Source organism: Corapipo altera, unplaced genomic scaffold, assembly GCF_003945725.1.
Source record: "Corapipo altera isolate COAL_440 unplaced genomic scaffold, ASM394572v1 24, whole genome shotgun sequence".
In the NCBI taxonomy this organism is placed as follows: Eukaryota; Metazoa; Chordata; class Aves; order Passeriformes; family Pipridae; genus Corapipo; species Corapipo altera.
Genome location: NW_020884903.1, coordinates 5965966 through 5989192, shown reverse-complemented (window position 1 = coordinate 5989192; position 23227 = coordinate 5965966). Strand labels below are relative to the sequence as shown.

The 23227-nt window shown below is 34.3% G+C and overlaps 1 protein-coding gene across 6 annotated transcripts in view; it reads left to right on the top strand.

Annotated features, from left to right (window-relative positions):
- LOC113950783 (cadherin-19-like) overlaps positions 1 to 15965 on the top strand; it is a 115453-nt gene extending 99488 nt beyond the window's left edge. For 5 of the 6 annotated variants that reach the window (XM_027651007.1, XM_027651010.1, XM_027651008.1 and 2 more), the window contains 3 exons: positions 7165 to 7282; positions 9377 to 9628; positions 14786 to 15965. In XM_027651007.1, the coding sequence (XP_027506808.1) occupies positions 7165 to 7282; positions 9377 to 9628; positions 14786 to 15276 (861 nt within the window). In that variant the 3' untranslated portion in view covers positions 15277 to 15965. Of the gene's footprint in view, positions 1 to 7164; positions 7283 to 8340; positions 8505 to 9376; positions 9629 to 14785 lie in introns of those variants that run through there. The other variant, XR_003528878.1, reaches the window with a different exon arrangement.
- Positions 15966 to 23227: the final 7262 nt, after the last annotated feature.

Sequence of the window (23227 nt, the reverse complement as noted above, 5' to 3'; positions counted from 1 at the left end):
GTTTACTTTGACCTTTATTAGTCTGCAGTTAAATAAACCTTTTCCTGATGCTCAAGTAATTTCTTTATAGCCTTTTACATTTACTTTGTTTGTTCTGCATTTGGTAATTTCCCAGTCTGCTAAGACTACCTCTGGTTCAGAGGTATTTGAAGCAAGCCATTTCTTTTGGTCTTTAGGTAATTTATTGACAGATCAAAGTGCAGGCATTAAATCAACTGCGCTTTATGTTCTTTGATTTCAAGACACCATGAATTAAATATGGAGGTTTATAAAATGGATATTTGTAATTCATATTTTGGACTTGCCTACAATATAAAAACCCTGGTGCTTTATTTCTTAAGGGTTTTTCTGTAGTTGCTCGCTGATAAATAGTATCAGTATGCTAACCTATCAATAGTTACTTTTCAATATCAATTAACTATATATATTAAGTGTTTTGGGAATCACTGGATAAAACGGCACTGTAAAAAATACCAGTGGTAACAATAATAATAAACTCTTTGGGTATAGAATAATTCATCTTTGACATTGTAGTACATGAATGAGAGATGAACGCGTTATTTTTCTCATTTTGCATACAGGAAAAATGTTACTTTTATTTTGCGGTTCTTCTTTTTTCATTGCTATAGGTTTTTGAGAAGTACAGGCATCTTTAGCTTAGCCTGTGGAGACTGTGACAGTAATGTTAAATAATTTTCTTATCAACAAATGATCTTAGGAAGAACAACAGGAAATTGCCGCTGAAGTGCATAATTATCACAGTCAGAGTTTATGATATTTTAGTCAGTGTTTATGGTTTATACAACATCTTTAGCTCATGTAACTTCTTCAGTGCTATTAATCTTTTTTTTTTTTTTTAATTTTTACTCACAAAATAAAGATCTTTTATTTTCATCAGCAAGAAAGCAAAAGTTTCAAAAGTGATTTTATAGATGGCTTGGTTGTCCACTGAACAACAAAATTTACATTTCAGAAGAATCATTTTAAGCAGTTGAAGGACTTAATCAGGACATTAAATATCTTTTTATCTTAGCCATATTTCTGCAATCAATTCTAAATAGCTCAGGAATCTGCTTACATGTTGAGTTGAGATCAAAGCTTGTATAGCTACCCTATCACATTTCAGTTTCTAAACCAGCCATGTCTATCCATTTAGCTGGAAATAATATGCTGAGAGATGTTCTCAGAGATGTTCTGGATTTCACTTATTTCCCTGATCTGAGTTGTGTCTACTTTCAAATATATTTGCATCTCCCAGTTTATAGTGTTTCAGGGAAAAGAAGGAAAGACATGGTAAAGGGAAAGACACTGCCAAAAAAAAGAAATGTCTTATTCAATCTAGACTTTATCTTGGTGCCTGTCTGGTTTACTGTAAAAGATATATAGAGTCATGTGGCAATTAAGTTATTTTTACATAGCCTAAGGGTATACTGGGTTGTGATAAAGAGTATGAAATACGTAATGAATAAAACTAATTGTTGTCTTAATCATCCAAACTCAGGTATAGTTAATAGTAGCTTCAGTCTAGAGAAGAGGGCTTGTTTCGACATTTTGGATTTTCTGAAAGCCTATAAAAATTCTTTGTCTGCCTTTATTGACTGAGTGCTCTTCTTCAAGTCCCTGTATGGTGTTTTTGTAAGTTACAGACATGTTTGGCTTAACCTCCAAAAATGATTAAAACAAAAAGATATTTCAGTCTGTGGGACTATAATCCAAACTTGACAATAAAAATGGATGTAAAGAAGACAGATAGGTGTTTTTTGGCTTCATACTAAATCCGTTTATCATGTTTATTAGACATTTTGAAGGGATTTTTCACTATCTGTTTAATGTTGTAGTTCTGTACTGTTCTATAGTACAAAAGTCAGCTGTATACTAACCACAACTGAAGTTTTCTTTTGCACATCGAAAAAACACTTTCATTACACTCCCAATATTAAATACATTATTTTCAAAATGAATTGAACATTAAAATTGAACATTTCAAAATGAATTGAACATTTCAACAGGAATTGAACATGTTCAAATAAATTGAACAACAATTTATTGAACATAAATTGAACATCTATAGGATAAAACAGCCTTCTACCCTATTACAACTCTAGTTATTATCAGATCAAATCGAAAAATATTAATAAGGCATTCAAACCCATGATTTCTTTTTTATTGGACCTTATAAATTCATAACTGTATATAAACACGGTAAATGATGACCACAATATGCTCATCAATATTTTTTTATATTTGCTATTTATGGCTGTGTAGAGTAGCTATAAACCTTTGAACTTCAGAGGAAATATTCTATACAAATAGTCAGTGGACCAAATCTGTCCCAAAGGTAACACTGGAGGCATCTCAGCAAGAATGAATCTGACCCTAAAAGCTTAATTCCCAAGGCATTAATAACTAAACTCAGCTGGAAGATGCAGTTTGAAAGTTTGATGTAGACTATAGCAAAAACCTTAAATGTAAGAAACCTGACCTTCCAGAATGTACCTATTTATATGCGTGGTAATTTCAGCCCTTTTGTGAATGTTGGTCTTTCTTCATATCATGCAGGAAGCCCATTTCAGCTCAAGATAAACTACACGGAACATACCTACATTCTGAATTAATTCTGTCATCTCTAATGCGTATTTATTGTGGCAATTCTGAGTTCCTGTAATTTGGGGATCATGTATGAAGTGACTTTGATATTGCAGCTTGCATAGCAATTTTTATTAGATCAAAAGAAATTACTAAGTATGTAGAGCACTTTGAGCTAGAGATGAGAAAAGAACCAAATTTATTTACTCAGTACTTAGCACATAATAAAATAATAATCAGCTACAGTGAAAGTGAAAAGTACTCATTTGATATTACTTCTCTACATAATGAAATGGCAGAAGAAAAAAGAGAAAATCTTTAAACAACTTCTAGGAGTAAATGATTAATGTTAAAAATGAGCAGTTTGCTAAAACAGATCCAATCCAATAAATCAGGAGGCAAAATTATTTTTGATAGCAGAGAAGTGAAAGTGATAGGTTCGTAAGACAATGTTTACTATTTCACATTGCATGCTCTCTTCATCATTTACAAAAAGCATCTGAGCAATGAAGATAGGAAAATAAAAAATTAAAAAAAATAGCAATGAATGCATCCCTCAGAGTGTAAAAACATGAAGAAGCTGTGAAAGCAACATCTATTATAGCAGACTCTAAGCTGCACCTGCAGATGCACCAAATGTAACTTGTGACATTTTGAAACAGTAGGCAAAGTGGCACATGGAAAATTCCTTTTTCTCTTTTATATGGATCATGATTCAACAACATTATCTCTTAGCAAATGGAACAGCTGGGACAAGTTTATCAGCATATGCAAGCAAACATAAAAAAGCACCTCAGTGTTATGGCATGAGCTTTGTAATTGTTAATTCTATGATGGTAAGTACAACATTTTATTTATAGCTGAGCAGAAACCATTACAGTAGAGCCAAAGAAATCAGATCAATACTGTGCCAATTTGCTTTTCAAAACAGAAGCAGTCAACAAGAGAACATTGGTCTTGAGGTAGAAGGCCTACCTGGAACGTGCAGTGTTGACCATAGTACTGAACATTTTAATCTTTTACCTGCACTAAAATCTGATGGTCAGCAAACATTGTTAAGCAATAATAAAAATCTTACTACTTATAAGATGTCTGCCAACTTGAACGAAATCAGGTCTTGATTCCCAAAAAAGATAAGTGGTTAGATTTGTTATATAGTGTAAACCACAGTAGAGCTCCTATTGAAGGATGCTGTTGGAAAACAAAACAAAAAAAATGAAGTAGAGAGAGGTGACAAATATGTTCCTACTTCCTTCAGTGCCTCAATGGGATTGGCAAGACTAGAGTTGAGTGTAGAAGAATACACAAAGGACTCAAAATTCTACACTCAGAGTACCTAGCATCAAAATTAACAGTACTGATTGTTGTTCAGATGGACAATCTACACCTTAAGTTGAACTTGGTTGAGAGAAAACCTGTAGAAGCAGTAAGGGCTGTAACAAAGATTTGTCATTCCTTCAGGAAGTCTCCATAAATTCAATTCAGTGAGACCTCTTGGGGTTGAGGAAATAAATTTTCAATGAATTTTCATCAAGATTATTTGGCAGTGAACTACTCCATAATCCACAATTTTTTCTTTACAAGACAAACAATCTTCTAAAAGGGTTTTCTGAAAATTTCTTCTGTACAAAATAATGATCAATGGGAGATCAGAGCTCTTACTGATATCTTAGACTCTCTCATGATAATAATTATTAGATGAATGTACCCACTACTCAACTGGATGAGGAAGTTGAGTACAGCAGGCCACATCTTTTTGTGACCTTAGATCAAAGGAGACTCTGCTCTTCCCAGATGTGATCTTAGTGTGTTTGCAAAGAAATTGTAAATGAGGCACACCCACAATGAACTTAAATCAGTTTTTCAACAAGAATCAAGTAAATTAATCCCTGCTTTAAAGAAATATCCATTTTAAATTGACTGCTGGATTGTTAAAGCTTCTAGATTAATGAGACTTGAAATTAGAAATTTTAAAGCAATTAAATTTCAGCCTAGTCAATACAACTGATATAACCTTGTAGAAGCAACATATCATTCACTATATTTTCTTTGTTTACACACTAAAATGGAAGAAGTTTGTAAGCCTAGACACACAAGCAATAACTGCAGTTTTTGAGTTTGTGATGCCAGTTTCCTCAGTAAAAGGCTACAATTTCCTGTGTTAGGTGTACAAAGATCTAGAAAACTAGGGAAAAAAAGGAGCAGTTTCCTTCTCTCTGAGTGTTTTTTTCTTTGGAGTCAGCAAAATCAGAGTTACCTATTGCTTTCTAAATATTTTATAGACCAATCTGGGTTTTGTTGAATCTTAATGGAAGTGATACAACAAGAAGTAAACAAAAAGGATTTACCCTGTCCTTGTGTTCCAGATTTTCCCCTGTTGCTAAGGTGAATCCTTAAAGGCGTATGAATACGGCTAGAATAACCATAAGAATCTCAGGTTTGTGTAGAACAAGTCAGCACAGATCAAAGCAAAGGAAGGTGGCTTGTTTTTTTTTGAGCTAGTCACATACTCCTCGGAATGTAATGGATTAAATCAGATATAGGCCCTATAAATTTATACGGCCATATACATTCTGTATGTAAAATATGGAAGTCAATAATGAAATAGCAAAACAGTATCTAATTTACAACTGCAATAATTTTATGATTTTCAAACATGATAGGCTCCTAAAAATGTACTTTCTAAAAACATTGCTAATACCTGGCTGAATAGAATGAATACTGGAAGTATAAATCCCTAATTTGGCTTTTTTGTTATGTAGTTAGGTAATTCTAGTCTACCAATTAACTAAACTAAAATCAAACCAAACCAAACCAAAACAAATTAGATGAGGCTAGGATGTCTTTGCAGATTACTATATCACTCTGCACATTTAGTATACCTTAATAGACCCTGAATTATAAGGACAGATGTAAAGCCATAACAAGATTTTTCTCACCTGCGACCATAAACATTACCAGCAAATTGTCAAGTAAGGCCAGCGTGGTCTTTTTTTAGTTTTTTGAGGCATATGGCAGAATATTATAATGAAAATGTTTCAGTCTTCATGGTTTAGACTATATATATACTTTTGCATTCTATTGCTGTTCATATTGAGGATATTCTGGGAACTGTATTTCCTTGTAAAAATGATGCTTGTGGTAGCCAAGGTAATGTTAGTGGTCAGTTACTGCTCCTCACTGATTTCTTGACCTGCATGTCTATATCTGTATTTGCATCATCTAAGTGATTTTGTTAGTTCTGAGGAAAGAAAAAAAAAAAAACCTTTACAGTCTTCATCCTTTGTATGCTATGATAACACTGAAGAGTTACTCTTCTCATCAATGGAAATAAAAAAAATAAATCTCAAGCATCCTCGCTTGTCCATAGTGTGAAAATATAGATTTAAAATAAATTTCCCATATAAAAAGGGAACAGTGTTAAGAATACAAAGCTTCTGGGGTGTAAGCCACCTTTTACTCTCTGCTTTGATGATTGCATCAAACTTAGCTTACTTGCAAAGAAAAAGAATGTGTGCTGAAGTCTTAGATTTTTTACTAAAAAAAGGTTTAACCAGGAGAGTTTTCAAAGGCACAGATGGAAAGATGTAGTAGTCATTTCCATTGACTTACTGCTTTGCTTTTAGAGCCTACAGATGTTTTCTGGTTTGAGGAAAGTCAAAGTCTCAAGTCTCTTGTGTACAAATATCTACAATATATTTTTAGATATCTCGTATCAGTCATATCAAAGATATGACTGATAAAATAGAGCAAAAGTTCAAATTTTTTCTGAAAATTGGTGGGCTTGCATCAGTTTGTTTTCCTCCTGATCAGTAGGGGTGCTCACTATTATATGTTGAACATTAAATATTTACTAATAAAAGTAATAAATATAAGTTCTTTTTAAACAGAAATATTGCTAATTATGTTAAATGCGTGGTTGCTAATTTACAGACATGAAAGATATTCTTTTGAATGCTGTTTAGTTTTATCTTGCAATGACTATCTGATCTGACATATTTCTAAATGTAAAGTACTTTACTTTCTCGAGAAAAAGCAGTCAAAAATTTCCATAATCAATTATATTATACAGAATCAACAATTCAGCACATGAACTTGTCAACAAATCTCACTTACTGAAACTTCAATACATCAATTGAATAGTGTCAATATGTTTGTGGCTTGGAAGAAAATGGGTTTTGTACAGCAGGATTTCTTCAAATGTAGAATGATACACTCTTTACCTTGAGGGGAAAAAAAAAAAAACCACAACCCACTATATGTGATAATTTGTTTTATTTATAGAGACTTCACTTTCTTCTGGTCATTTGATCTAGAAAATCTTTTACATTTTCTCAAGATTTTGATGCCTGCCTGTCTCAAGTAGATGAAAAATTAAAGTAGAGTATTTGCAGAATATAAGTCTCAATAAGCCTATTTGGGTATGTGGTGAATACTTGCATAACAGGCACTCAATACAGATTCACAGATCACATCTTCAGCATCAATAGTTTTGCATGCCTGGTATATCCTTTTATTGTTTTAAAGGACAAGAAAATTCTTTTATTCTTAAACAACTCTGTTTTTCTGTCTTTCCAGCTAATTAAAACCGTAAGTGCAGTGGATCAAGATGATTCAGCAGAAGGCCACCATTTTTCCTTCTCGTTGGCTCCAGAGGCCGCAAACACCTCATATTTTACTGTCAAAGACAATCAAGGTAGTGTCATTCATGTAGCTCTTTAAGAGTTTCCTAATGGAAGCTGCGTGCTTCTAGTGGTCCTCAATTTTGTAAAACTTTTCACTTAAATAGAAATTGTTATTATAAGATATGAATTTGTCTTGATAACAATAATAATTTGACACTATCAAAGAGTTTATTTTCCTTTTCAAATGGATAACATAAACAACAAAAGACAGTTTTATTTCTAGGAAAGAAAAACTGTTGAGATGAAAAAATACAGTGGTACTCTTCAAAACTTTTTTTCTTAATGTAGAATATGGTGGGTAATTCCAGTTTTCTTGTTAAAATTATTTGTCACAGAAATAATATCACCAGAAAGAAAAGAATGATATTAATAAGTGTTACTTCATGACTTCAACAAAATTATAAAAACAGATAACAAGGAATGTATTCTTATTTTATAATATACTTTAAATTGCTTTTATCACATGATGACACCACACAATGTCTTTATGTATTTTATTGTTATTCAGAACTAATTTGGTTGAGACTCATATTAAAAGTGTGATATTGAGAAATAGTAAGCAAAAACAGTCTGTAGTGAAAGTATAGGTGAAATATCTGATGGAATTTTAGAGAAGATGACTATTTAGAGTCAGTCTACTAAGACTATAAAAAAGGCTTCTTCAGATTCAGCTAAAGTACACATTGTTCTTATTGACTTTGTTAATTATTTGAATGTTCTGGCTAAGGGAATAAATCAATGGAAATAAGTTTTGGAAAGTTCTGGCTGCTAAACAGCAAACTACTTCTCTCAATTATCTTCAAAGTTAGTCAATGTATCAACTAGTCTTTCAATTCCCATCTCTATTAACCTCCTATTCCCTGACAGGAAAAGATAACTTTTTACATTAAGGTCAAATTGTGTACAAAGCCGTGAGCCTTTCCCACCTTTGGTCGCTACCCAAAACCCAAACAGACCCTCACATCAGGCAACATATTCAGTTCCTTTTGGTAGCTACTAATGGGGAAAAAAAGAAAACAAAAAAGATGCAATCAGCTCTCAATCTGTCCCTTTCTGTTGCGTTCCACAGAAATGGCTGAGTGAATTGTGATAATCCTAAGGAAGAGCAAAAGTGACTACATGTCTGCAGCATTTTATCTCAGAGTTGCTTTCTGAACTATGACAGAAACCTAGAACAACTTAAATTTGAGGGACTTAACTTCAGTAGACTGTTTGGATAGATGTATTAGACAGGTAATGGTGGAAACATGGTGGTTTTTTTTTTCTTTTGGTTTGGTTTGTGGGGGGGGGTTCTATGTGTATGTATGAAGACACAATAATTCACTCTGCCAGGACAAGAAGTCTGACATGGAAATATCTTTTTTTTTTTTTATTATTTTATTTTCATTACATATAGATGTAGACAGGGGTATTTTGTTCTGATATAAGCTGTGTTTCATATTTGAATTAACTGATATTCAGCAGGAGCTGAAATTAAGCTGCTTACTGTGTTTTGTACAGAACATATTTCTATTTACTAATGGTTAATTACAAAGCAAAGTCAAAGGCGTTAAAACTTTTTTGCTATTTTAGATAATATGGATCCAGCTAGCTCCAGTTTTTGAGCTAGGAAAAGAATTAAAAGACTACTTTAGTGGACTTTTTTCTCACTTTCATCTCTTTTGCTTGCCACCTGTTTTCACAATGTGCTGCTAGACATGCTTGTTTAAACCCTTTGATTGGTAAACTGTCTATATTTTATCTGTTAACTGCTGACTTAGTAGCAGCTGGTTACATGAAACCATTTTCAGAACCAATTAATTAATCTGAGAAGGCGTCAGATACTGAAAATGGTGCAAATTTCTTTATCTCCCAACATTAAAAACAGAGCTCCTAGGACAAATTTTATTATTGCCAATGGAATGTACATGTCAAAAATAAATGCAACTTATTCGTGATTGACAAAACGCTCACCAAATATCAGTGCCTGGTTTTAGATTTTTAAGTTTCTTAATATGTATCTTTGCACAGTACCATTGGTTTTAAATAGGTCAGATTCCACTGGAATATAATTGTTATTGTTAGAAAAACATAAATGCATATCATCATCATAATTTATCTTCTAGATAACACAGCTGGAATTTTCACAAGCAAAAGTGGCTTCAGGAGGCAAGAGCAGGTTTTTTTCTACTTGCCAATCTTAATTCAGGATAATGGGACCCCACGGCTGACAAGCACAAATACTCTCACTGTCACTGTCTGCAACTGTGACACTGAAGTAAACACCTTCTATTGTCGATACGGAGCTTTCTTGTATTCCTTGGGTCTCAGCACCGAAGTTTTAGTTGCTGTTTTGGCTTGCATACTAATACTCCTAGGTAAGTACAAATAAGAGAAATTACTTTGTTTTCTTTTACAGGAGGGTTAGTTAAGTGACAAAAGCAGACCCTTGACTGGAAGGCTGCAAGTACTGGGCCGTTGGGAAAAATTGAAATAAGGCAAATGTTTAATTTCTTTTTTGTTTTCTTAACTATAATTTCTCCTTTCCCCTCTCTATTTTTCAGTAAAATTTGAATTCTAACACTATTTCCTAAAATTTAGGTGTAGTTGAGTCATGGACATTCTTACTCCTAAAGCATTCCAATAGCAAAGATTTCAGAGCCCAAAGTCTGTATGGACCCCAATAAAGCTGAAGACAGCACTACACAAAAAAATTGGCTAGTGTAAGGATATATTAAGAAGAGCAGCACTGCATGCATTCTGCCTTAGGAATGATAAATGAAGAGCTGAGCTCAATAATAAAGAATAAAAGAAAAAGAGAATAACGTTCTCAGAAAGCAAATCCAGGCACAAATAAGGAGTTTCTCTGTCAATTAATAAGGTTACATCTCCAAACATCATTTTCTCGAGATGCTGGACATCTCTTTTTCCTATCAGGAGACATTGACTTAACCTCCATGACATTTGGGAGCTTGTGGATGAGAAAAGCGGGTTTGGGAGTGTTTCAAACGCACAGTTTGGATAAGTTTGGATAGACATATTGGACAGATAATGGTAGAAACATGGTCGTTTTTTCTTTTGTTTTGTTTTCCTATGTATAGGTATGCACACATGTAGCAATTCGTCCTACCATGACAAAAAAGTCCGACATGTAAATATTTATATAGAGTTGTGCTAGTACCTCTGTAAAAGGTCCTGCACAGCTGGCAAATGATGCTTAAAACCAGACCGACAACCTGTTCCCACACTGAATGAGGCTACGGCTGCTGCAAGACATATCAGAGTGACAGCACTCAGGCAAAGACCTGCTTCACCTGATGAAGCGCACACCTGTCACTTCAACAGTGCATTTGTCTTTTTTAGCAAAAGGATATTCCTGCAGCTTTCCATGAGTGATTTGATGACACTGACACGTTATAACAGCAAGCACGGTGCACTAATCTTTCGCTAAAGGTTAAACATCCATCCTGAAACTCTGAACCTGTTTGAGTTAGTGAGGGTAAGGTGTAGTAGATTTCGAGACTAGGAAATAAGAGGTAGAGACAGGTAGGTTTTTTTTCCAAGGCAAAACGATTAACCTTAGATCTTGGTCAGTAACAGTGGTCATGGACCTCAATACCAAATTCAAGCTAATGAGAATAAACCAGCACAGGAAGAATTTAAGTCTCTGTTGCCTGTGTAATATGCATATGCATATGCCATATAACAGTATGTTTCATAAAAGACCATATCAAAAAAAAACACAAAACAATTGATGGATTACAAACTTATAAATTATGTAAACCAAGCATAAATTGATTTTCAATAATATTCTAAAAAAAAATTAATTAGAATCAAAACAAGAAAACTGCAGCATAATATCTACCTGCACAAATGTAATGTCCAGAAAGAAAGAAGCAATAGTAACAGAAATTACATTGCCTTAAAAACAAAAACATTGAGTAAAAATTATTCTCTCATTGTGTTTGTTAATGAGAATAAATATAATAATATCAAAATTTTATTTTTTTATATCACTAAAAGAAATATACACAACTATACAGTAAAAACGTTTTTTACATATAAAGTATGTCTAAGTAAAGAAGGTTTTTTTCTATGTTCATTATGTAGTCTGACCTCTACTAGTCTATAAATAACAGTATACAATATATTTATCATCATTAACTGCAACAAAGCTGAGACCTGAAAATGAAGGCTTGCAGCTCTATACTGATGTGTTTTGATCTGCTATAGTAGCAACAGAAGACAGAAAAGACAAGTTAATGGAATTAATTCTGCATTCTGTCCACAAGGTTATTGCTTATTTTCCTTAACATATGGAATAGAAACCAACTCTAATAATTTCCTGTTGTACCTTTCACCTCCTGACTGAATATCTTGGTGAAAAGTCATTGAAATTTCTCCTGAAATAGAAGTTCATAATTTAGTCCCACACTAAAATGAGTTGTCAAGAAGCAGCACACGTACTTGTTAGCTATAACTCAGCACCTTCATATGGCTTTGAACTCTCAAGATCTGGTGACACACAGGAAACCACAGAAGCAAAGCAGCTTACCAAAAAATACATTTGGTTTTATTTATCCATATTTAGGCATTGAATAGTAGGGGAAGGGTGAAAACAATGGAAGGGAACCTCATAACTTTTATGTCTAAATGGGAGTACTCTCAACTAGACACCAGCCATTTCTTGACTCCATAACAAAGTCCAGGGATGCACTAGTTCCCCTACATCCATCTCCTAGTTTCCAACAGAGAACACAGGAATAGGCTTGCCTGCTCTTCCAGAGTCACCTTATTTAAATCTCAGGTTAGATCTACCTTAGGCCTTTCAGTCAGTTTAAGTTTACAAGCAGGTTAGTGTTCATTTCAAGTTTTATTTGGTTGTTGCAGGATATCTGAACTTTGTGTTATCCACTTAAGGGACTAAGGATCAGGCAAATTGTATCATTGCATTATCCAGGCCATCAGTGGAATTGTTCATCAGGGTTTTCTTGATTGCTTGAGAGAGGTCGTCTGTTTAAGTGGAATAAGCACATGGTGCCTATGTATATCACAAAAATCAAAGCAGGGAAATAGATAAATATATTAGGCCAAAGGAAAAACAAATAACCACACTCTTTACAGACACAAATATTTTAAATTAATTAAATATTTGAATTTATGTTTGTGATTATTTAAAATTGTCATGGTTTGAGATTCTCGAAATCCAATTCCCTAGTCCAAGCCCCCCTCCCACATCTCAACTCAATGAGAGATGATTTTTCCAGACATTACACGACTCAAAAATGGGGGAAAGGGAATATATTACAATGACTGTACAAATAAATACTACAATACATTATACACGATCTTAGCTGTCTCTACCATGACATAAGTATTTACAATGGATCAAATCTCTTCTCCCTTCCAAATAAAAGTCCAGGAAGGGAGAAGAAAAAGACCCCTTCTAGTCTCTGAGCAGCAGTATCTTCTAAGGCAGTAGGTTCTCTGTGTCTTCCATGCAGCAGTTGGAACTGGATCTCTGCCAGCACACACGAGGGGGTATCCAAGCCCCTCGGCTCTCCTTCAACTCCAAGCGAAGATCTCACCTGTGGACGGCTGGCAGGGACAAAACTCGCTTCACCACATGCATATCACGAAGTGCAGGGGCATCTTCGTGAAAGTCTCTTCCTCAGGGGATTTACCCCTGAGTCAGAACATCTCGGGAAGCTTTCAGTAAAAAGTCTTTGCCTCAAGAGTTCTACCAGAGCTCCTGTGTTCTGTCTCAGGCTGCTAGGCTTGTCAGCAGCGAGGGGGCCAAGGTCAATCCTCCCGCATTCCTTCTCCGTCCCGGTCCAGCTTCAGGACGCCTTTGAGCTTCTCAGCTTCTCTCTCTCCGGTGCTGTAGCACTCCAAGACTCCTCTCCTTAATAGGAGTCCATCTCCCTCCTTTCTCGGAGGTCTCAGAGGGGTATGGGGTTTTATTTGTTTCAGTTCTTACCCCATCTTCCTCTCTCCCTGCTGGTCTCTCTTCAGACAACTTTGTATCTTCCTTGGCTGCACACTGTTTTGCTGCTTCTACAGTTCAGTTCTTATCTGTTGGCTTTTAGCCATAGTCTCTGGACGCTGACGCTGCTTCTGCTGCTGCTCTGTCTCTGCTCTCTCACGGTGGAGAAAACTTCCTTAGCTTCCAGCTACAGGCACCTAGCCCAGCTTTATGCTGTTCCAGGTCCCTGCAGCCCCCCCCAGCCCCTGGTTTGGGGGCCCCAGAGGGCCCAAGGGCCTGCGAGCCCCCTTCCTCATGGCCTTACAACATGGCTAATTTCTTCTACTACCAAATTACAACAACTTTCTCTTCCGTTCTGCTTGTGGTATGTTTATATTTCGCAGGAGTGCAGATTGGCTCAAATCTCAAGTGTTACCACCCCCTGGGGGTTACCACTTTCTTAGCTTCAGGGGGAAAACCTGGTTCAAACCATTACAAAAATGAAATAATGAATTGTTCTATTCATTATAGGTTTGGCACTTATCTCTGAAAAATAATTTTCCTTTATGATGTATACCATTAGAAGAGTTCACTATGCAAATGGTTTGGAAAGTTAAAGCCATCTAGGTTTTGTAAATATATCATGACAATCATGTTTGCAGTGCTTTCAAATTTGGTGTTGATATCTCCCAACCAAGTGAAATAGTTTACTGGAAATAGGTAGAAATAAAGAACTACTTCAGTTTCATCATATTCTTAAGTAAAATCCTGTAATTGTTGGCAGTTGTATCATTTCATGTCCTGAGGAAAAAAATACAGGCCACAAACTACTTACTTATTAAATAGAACTTCAACTGATTTCAGTTAAAAACTAAAATCATTAGTCTCTTGAAAGTCATAGACTAATTCAAAGGGATCATTCATTTAAAAATCAAATTAGATAGGATTAAAAAATAATGTTTTAAAATCAAATTTAAAAAACTTTCACATATGAAAGAAATGAGATCATCTCATTCATAGAGTTTGACAATAAAATGACACAATTTAGCGAGAGTCTGCAAATCAGCATAACAGAAACAGTTAGACTGCATTCTGTTTAGTCTGTGAAACTGAATGATTCAACTAGATGAGGAGGATATCTTACTCACTGTCTCATTTTTCATTTGATCTTCCCGGGGCTTTGATCAGAGAGACAGTGAGAGATTAAGAATTTAAATTCTGAATATGAAATGGATATATTACGTAATAAAAAAGCAGTTTCAAAAAGCATAACCTGTGTTTCCATTAGTTCCAAACTTGCATCTGTGAAAAGAACTGCTCCATTTCATTCAACTATTTTATAAGTCCCTTTGTAATCATTTTCCCAACACACCTATTGCTCATCTCAAAACCATAAAATCCATAAAAATTACAGCTCTATACATTTACTAAGGGAACTTCACTTTACAAGAGCACTGATATTAAGAAAAGTTACCATTTAAGTCTTTCCAAGCATATTCAAATTCTCTGGTTCTGTTTATCTATTTAATTTTTCCTTTTGCTCTTCTCTCCTTTCTTTTTTTTTGGTCAGTGTTCGTTTTGGCAATAGTAACCATAAGGCAGCAGAAAAAGAAGTCTCCCTTTTCAGAGAAGATGGAAGAATTCAGAGAGAACATTGTCAGCTATGATGATGAAGGAGGTGGTGAGGAGGACACAGAAGCCTTTGATATTTCAGCATTGAGGACACGGACTGTCATACGAACACACAAACCTCGGAGGAAGGTCACATCCGAAATCCACAGCCTCTACAGACAGTCCCTGCAGGTTGGCCCTGACAGTGCAATCTTCAGGCAATTCATTTCAGAGAAGCTTGAAGAAGCAAATACAGATCCTACTGTTCCTCCATACGACTCACTTCAGACCTATGCATTTGAGGGGACTGGATCCTTGGCAGGATCCCTCAGCTCGTTAGGTTCAAACATGTCAGATGCGGATCAGAGTTATGACTTCCTTGCAGACTGGGGACCTCACTTTAAACAGCTCGCAGGCATGTACACCTCTCATAGAAGTGTGGGGGATTAGGTACCCTTTGGTTGGTTCTTTTATTTTCCTAAATCTCAGCAACAAAAAACTGCTGTGGATTTTTAAAAATGAGATCATCCCCCATTTAAGCATGACAAATAAGAGCCAAAGGGTTTTAGTACAGAAAGTCTTGGATGCAGAAATCTCTTGAAAAATCACACCAGGGGTGTCATGACATGAGGAAATGGAGCCTGCTGTTTGAAAACCTTGTGGTTATTTAAGTGCTTGAATGCAAACTGTGCTGCTTTGGATATCTAGGTCTTCTCCTGCATACTGAAAACTTGGCTCATGCATGTACAAAAGGAGGAGTAGAAGCCATAAATGGATACTGTAAACATTCTATCATCCATAAGCTTTAAACTGTTTCCAAAGTTAAGACAGACTTTTGCTGTTGCAGTTGAATACATTCATTAACCAAAGTTAAACATGCATATTTGTATAATGCTTCATTATAGAAATATACTTGTGTGAAAAGGTAGACCCTAGATATTCTAATACAGTTGTCAGAAGTGCTCACAGAATCATCTATTTATTGTTCTTAAGATGATAAAACTAAAACAAACATCTCTTCGTATCAGTGTAAAAATAAAGACCTATTACAACATCAGCAAGTATTTGCTACCATTTTAGTTTTTAATGAAACTGTTGGAAGATGTGTAAACTGATACTTAATTTAGTAAATAAGATAGCAAAAGGAATCAATATTTAACTTAAATACTGCGATCGACCACATATTATATATTACTGTACTTAGAACAAAATGCTGTCCAAATAGAGGTATTTTTCCTTTTATTAAGAGTTTAAAGGATGAACTGATTTACCAGTACAGATTTATTTTTTTATTATAGAATATAAAATTAGCTACAGTAGTCATTTTTATTATAACAATATTAAGAATCTTTAAAATGCTAAACTGATGGTTATAAAATTTTATGTATGACATTAGATAATAAGATAATAAAAGTGCTTTAATGTTAATCCACTTTGAAAATGATCCTGAATCATTCTGCAAGTCTCAAGTAAGATTTCAAAATTAAATTCCCACTGTGTTTTTTCCAAACATTCCATAATGTATATAAAGCTGTCACAGAATATATCTTTACTCTTATTTTTACCACTACCCAGCAGCAATTTTGGAACTGAGGTCATCAAAAGTTTTCAAAATGATCTGTCTAGAGAAAGCAACCCATCTGTTTTTTATTTACCTCTCATTCATCAGGTACTCATTTTACAGAAATTACATCATGTAATCAACTGATTCAATCAACTAAAGGCTGGCATCGGGATAAAGAAAATTATGCAACATATTTCTTTCTACTTTCCATTTTTTGTTGGTTTTAAGTAAGATTTTAGGTAAGTTCAACTGAATTACAGAGAGCCGTGAAAGTTTATACAAGGAATAAACAAATGAACAAATGTCAAACAAACAAGCAAACAAACAAAGATGTACAACATACAAGCTCTGCAATGTTTCCTACAGTTGCTCATCACTGAAGAAAACCAAGGCATGTAGGCTTAGTGGAAAGGTGCCACTGCAGTTTAAATTCCTGGTAGCTAAAAATAAAACATGTGGAGGAGTTTGAAAATCAGGAGGGATTTCCAGTGTGAGGTCTGGTAAGGACAGAAACATTATTCATTATATTCACAGCTAGAAAAATATGGAATGGGGAGTGGGGGGTAGAGTGGCCATCCAACCAGGTGCGGATGAAGCAGCACCTGCTTCATAAAAAAAAATATGGTTCTTTCCAGTCTCATGCTGGGATGCCAATATGGATAAACAGCTACAAAACAGCTTTAAAAGTTTCACAAGTAAAAATACTGTATTAATGGCTCTAACCTTTTACTCCAATGGCTCTCAAACAGATGGGGTAAAATAAATTTTATTTAAGATTGTACATATTAGTAGTTTGCTCCATGAGGAGGAATAGAGAGAGAGAGAACAACTATACATGCACTGGTTGTTGGAAATAGTGAAAACTACAGTTTTAGGATTAGGTCTATAAAACAAATCCTCATTCCACAGATGGTCCCAGTGGAATTAAGAGAATTCCTCATGCTTTCAGGTTGTATTTAGTATAAAAAGGATAACAGTGTCTGATCCTTTCTCAATCCAGAGATTTTGTCCATTTGTGTGGGGAAATAGCCTTGAAGATTCAACCATATTTGCCTTTAAAATTTTCCCTTTTTCCCGTAAGGTACTTTAACAACAAATAATTTTTGTAACAGGTGCTTACCACGGCCATGCAATTTTTGCAACCAATGCATGGTATCATCAGTAATTTATATATGAAAGAGAATAATGGCCTACAATGCATCTTACATGACCTTTAACCGTAAGAGCTTAAAATTGTGTTTGCATAACAGAGAAAGGGCATGTTTTGCTCTGAAAGAAATTATTCCTAGCTGTTACTGGGCCACATCATATTAGATTCATGGTATTCAATCTAAGTCAAACCTGTCAATTTATTTCCACATATGAGAAAAGAACCACTGAATTGACGTAGTAATTTCATACTTCTTTTCATTTAACTGAACAATGTCTAGAAAAAGGTTTTGTAGAATTTTCTTCTTCTTTTGAAGGAAGTAAACATTCTGAGGAAGAAAAAATTAATTACATAAAGACATCACGATAATGAATAACATGACATTAATAAAAGATAAGCTATAAGTCAGAGTTCTTAATGATAAAATCTATTAAATTGTGCAATGGTTTTCCCAATAGAATCCTCCACTACCTTTATCTTTTAAAAAATTATTAGTAGCTGGAATTCACTATGTCAATCGCTGATATGAAGAGTGTAAGTATGGTACCAGATGGTAAATAAATATTCAGCTGTTCATGATCCGCTCAAGGGAATACAAGGAAGACTTATTGACTGGTCAAAGGAAGTATGATAATACACACTGCTTTTCTGTGTTAATGCTTTGAAGAGATTTTTCTGTCTTTCAGTTTCAGCCTCACTCATACGGACTCAGTGCTGTGCTATTGGTTTTATTATTTAAAACCCAAGGAAATTAAAACTATGCATATACTAATAAATACTCAACATTGAGATGTTTGAAGTTAAAACAAGTACAAATCATTTGATAATGTATTGTAGCTTCAGACTCATTTTTCTGCTGGGGAAAATATATTTTGTTTATCAATTCGACAAAAATAAAAAGTTTCAACTTGGTTTTCATTATATATATCCTGATGCAGGTGTTTTACTGTCATAACACTGAGAAGAAATCTTCCATACTGCTGAGGATAGTCTTAGTCTTTAATTCACATAATTTTCCTACTGCATTTTCTCACAGGTATTGTCATTATACTCATAGCTTTGCTTTCAAAATTTACGTTGGAAGTCTGGTTGTTGTAACACTCATTCTTAATTGTATGGGGTAACCCTATCAGATGATAGCAAAATTTGTTTGAAAGACAGTGTGCATTTTATGTTTCAAAGTCAGATCTAATATATGCTCTCTAAGGAACAGAAGTTGAAGAAGATTATGTGATTTTATGTTCTGGCAAAGAATACATTTTATCCTTGATCCAGACTATGAACAAATAGAAGTTATATGTATAAAAAGTCAGTATTTATTAGTAAAATCTGTAACATTTCTCCACCAGAAAATTGGCAAACTTGTATTTTATAAAGAAAAATAGAGTAAATTGATATTTATTAAAAAAAAGACACATTTTACAACAGTAATTTGGATGGTTTCATATTTGTTTGGAAAAAGATAAATTCTTCATTTAAGGGTCTATATCGGCCTTATATACAGAGTTCAAGGAACACTGATATATAACTGCAATGCACAGAAGGATAAAACATGCATAGAGAGAGACTACTTAGATCAGTATGAAACATTTTACTCACAGCAAATAGATAATAGCATTAGTCAGAAACACGCATAGGACTCAACAGGATATCTGCCAGTAAAGGCAGTTAGATATATGGCATTAAGAACAAATATTAATAAATAAATTAATTTTCACAAAACTCTCAAATAGCAGAAACTGGAAGAGGATATAAAAAACTCTTGATTCCCCATACATTTTAATTGTGATTTAGCTAATTCTTTCATAATATTAAAGTTTATAATTTAGATAATACTCCACATATGGAGGTTAAAGTAGATTTGATTTGTAGAGAGACAATAAAATCTGCATGCATATATATGAGCAAAACGTTACAACAGAAGTTGTTGGATTAAATCTTAAAAGGATGCAAACCTCCCCACAGATACATGAAACATTCCTTCTGACATTGTTATGGGTAAATTAGGTTCTGTCATCAGAAATTCCACTGAAAAGAGAGTTTGCAAAGGGTATCTTGGACAAATATTTTAGTAGCTTAAGAGGTGAAAAAAGAATTTTTTATATACTGATTCTGTAAATTGGACTTAAAAATGCCAAAAATATTCCCCATTATTAATAGTGAGGACACTTGAGATATGAGCAAGAACCTGGATGTCCTGGAAGAAAGAATAGAAAATGGATAAAATGTAATGACAGAAATAAAGATCATTCACTCTGGAAACAGTACTTAAAAAAATCTACTATTATACTGGGCACTTATCCAGAAGAATAATTAAACAGGACAAGGATATTCTAGCTTCTAAAATAACTGTGAAATGACAACAACCTTTGATCCAGAAAAAAAAAAATCAAATATGAACCAAAGTTGTACAGTGCGATAGAAAAAATAAAATGTTGACCATGAAATTAAATTAGTACTAGACTACCTAACTGTTTAATTATTTGACAGCCCATTCTCTTTCGTCACTCTGACCACCTGCATAAATATTGTTTCTGAAATTTACACATTCATTTAAAGCAAAGTAAGCCAAAGGTAGTTCAAATATTGATTATTATTAAAGCATTTTCATAGGAAAAAATCTTGTTACTAATTCATTATTTATTCCATATGTACAAATACTTTGACAAGACCAGATAAGGTGTTCAACAGATGTAAAAGAGATGATAAAAGAAGTTTATCTTTAAACATCTTCTTCTATTCTTTCAAGGGTCTAATTCAACATGCCTACATTTCATTTATATTCAGTGAACTTCATTTCATGGTTGGAAATGCCTATCTACTTATTTCACTTATGAATTCAAAATATTATTACAATTACTTTACAAATATTTTATGAGCATTCCTAAAGATCAACAACAGTGACTATAGGAATACATTATCCAGATTTTTCTTGTTGAAGCATCTTATTGTCACAAAAGTCTTACCCTGCTTTTCCAACACTGAAAACAAAAACATCCTAATCCGTTTCTACAGGCCCTTGCATCCACTGTGGTACATCTCACCCAACCATAGCCACCTAAAAATTGGAGTAAATTATTAAACATCCTTACCATTGTGTGTTGCAGCTACTTCAGACACCACAGAAATTCAGGGCAGGCTGGACTCTCCAGGGCTTCAAAATGAGAGTCATCCTTCCTTATGGGACTGACTTAGACATGGTGGATCTTCCACAGCACAGATCTCCTACTGATACATTTCCTTCATGTCACTGAGGTCACTAACTTCCTGATTAATCACCCCCAAAGCTTCACCTGCTTTCACCAATCTTATAGGGCTATAAAGAGTCTACTTTGTCTTTCCACCTTCACATACATTTGGATTTATTTTTTAAAAAGTCAATATTTTTCTTTGGCAATAGCTCCTGTCAGTCTTGAATGATTATTATTGCTTTATAGTATTCTACTAACAGCTAAAGGTTTCCAAGTCAGCTCCTTGTGGAGATAGCTATTTTGATATCATGAATTTCAGAAAATACAGAGAAAAAGACATGAAATAAAGGCTAAAAGAGGTCAAATGGTTCATGTAGCTGGTTAATTCCTGAGCTAGAAACAAGTTGCGGGGCCTGAAATATTCAGCCCACTGCCCAGTTCCTGGACTACAGTCAATTTTTTGCAGGTCTGCTTGTGTTTTCTTGGTGATTAATAAAGTTAGTAAAAATAAAAATTCTATATCTACCTGAGTTAGTCAGTTCTGGTTTTGTATGGTACTTTGAACAACTTTTTTGCATGTGACAAAAAGATTTGCTTGGGGACTTTTTTGTATGTTTGCTGACATTTTTATTCCTTAATCTTTCTTCTCTGGTCTACAAGTCTGAATATAATTTATATGGTTTGTTCTACATAGGCTGACTTCTTCTTTCTTCTAAAGCTCATTTTAACCAGCTCCTGATACTGCATCCCTTTGGTGATCAGAAGTTAAGCACTAGTAAGTTGTTTGCACCCTGTAGCATCCTGTTCCAGTGGCAGCGTCCTGGGGCAATATTTTCAAGGTCTCTTCTCATTTTGTGCTTTTATACTATGTTGGATTTTTTTCTAAGACCATAGATTCATTCTACAGCCAATAACTCTTTCAAATAATTAAAACCAAAAATACATCTATATATATAGTTATAACACATGTTTATATAAAGCTAAGCAAAGCTAAAACAAGTTAGATAATAGTTACCTGACCACTAGGTAATTTCTTTTATGGCAAAAAAAGCCATAAAATGTATCCACTCTGGCCAAGAGAAATCCAGAGAATAGTTGGGAGGTCCTGGGGCCGGTATTATGCTGACACTAAGCCACTTACAAACAGTAACATCTCCGTAGTTGCTACCTACAAGTCTACAATCTCTGTAGGGTTTTCAAGGGGAAATCACAATCAGAAACTAAGAAATAACTGTTTCCTTAAATTTCAAGTGTTTCCAGAAGAGGAATTGCCTCTGAAAGGAGGAGAGAATAACCCTTACCTTTCTCTTGATCTGCATTACCAGAGAAAAAGTAAACAATATTAGAACAAGTGTAATTTGTAAGCATTTGTCAAAAATGTGTTTTCATCCTTGCTATTTCTTCAGTGTATATTTGCAATATGAAATTCCTGATTGTTCACCACATGTTTTGATTTGCAGATGATTTGTCCAGCAAAAAAGTTTTTTGGTCTTCTGCTGTCTAACTGCTCCTATGTGACAGATGGTTCAGATTCACTAAAAAAACCCCAACCAACTAATAACTCACAAGCAGTCTACAAGATATTGCAACAGGATGTTAGTAGTTATTTTCCATTGTTACTGGAGAGTGGTAGAGACAATGAGAACCTGATGATTAGAGAACAAATCTAAAAAAGATCCACAAAGAGATTGCTTCTGCTATAAACCTGGAAAATTTTAGAGCATCAGAAATCCAAAGAAGAATCTACTTGGTTGTTACTTTTCTGTTTGCTTTTTCTACTGTCCATGAAAGAACTTTTAATGCAAGTAATTGTGGGAACAACCTAATGTACCACATATCTGTTGTAGTAGTGGTCTCTGGACACTTCATTTCTTAGGGATAAAGCAGAGATCTGCAGACTGTTATTAAAGTTGATATAATGGGTTAGAACTAATGGTAGTTAGAACTACTATTTACCAGGATAGATGGAAATAAATAATATTTCTAGACACTGAAAATTAAATCCAGTTTGTACGTCCTTTCTAATTTTCCCTTGCATTGTCCAGGACATAAATTAACTGTCCCTAACATTCCTTGTAAAATACACATTTTTTTGGTTTTCTCCAGAAATCATATAGAACAATTTTAGCTTTCCAAATTTCTCTTCCTTATTGATTTATTGGCTTGTAGGATTCTTACGAGTGTGCATTTTTTGTTCTAAGCATTTTCTTGCTGTTTCTTTTATGTGCTCCTTTTAAATAAAAAACAAACAAACAAACAAACAAACAAACAAAACCCAAAAAAAAAACAGAAAAGAGAAAAGAGCAGGAGGGAACCAAATGCAAGAAGGTAGAACTGTCACTATGGAATGCAATTCGAAAGACAATCAGGAAAAAAACGTACCAGGAGTTCCACAACTTAAGCTGTAATAAAAGAAGAATTTGGACCTTTGTTTTTCCTTTGTAGGGAACAAAATACCCTTTAAAAATCCTAACAGCAGTCCTACTATTGCAGAGA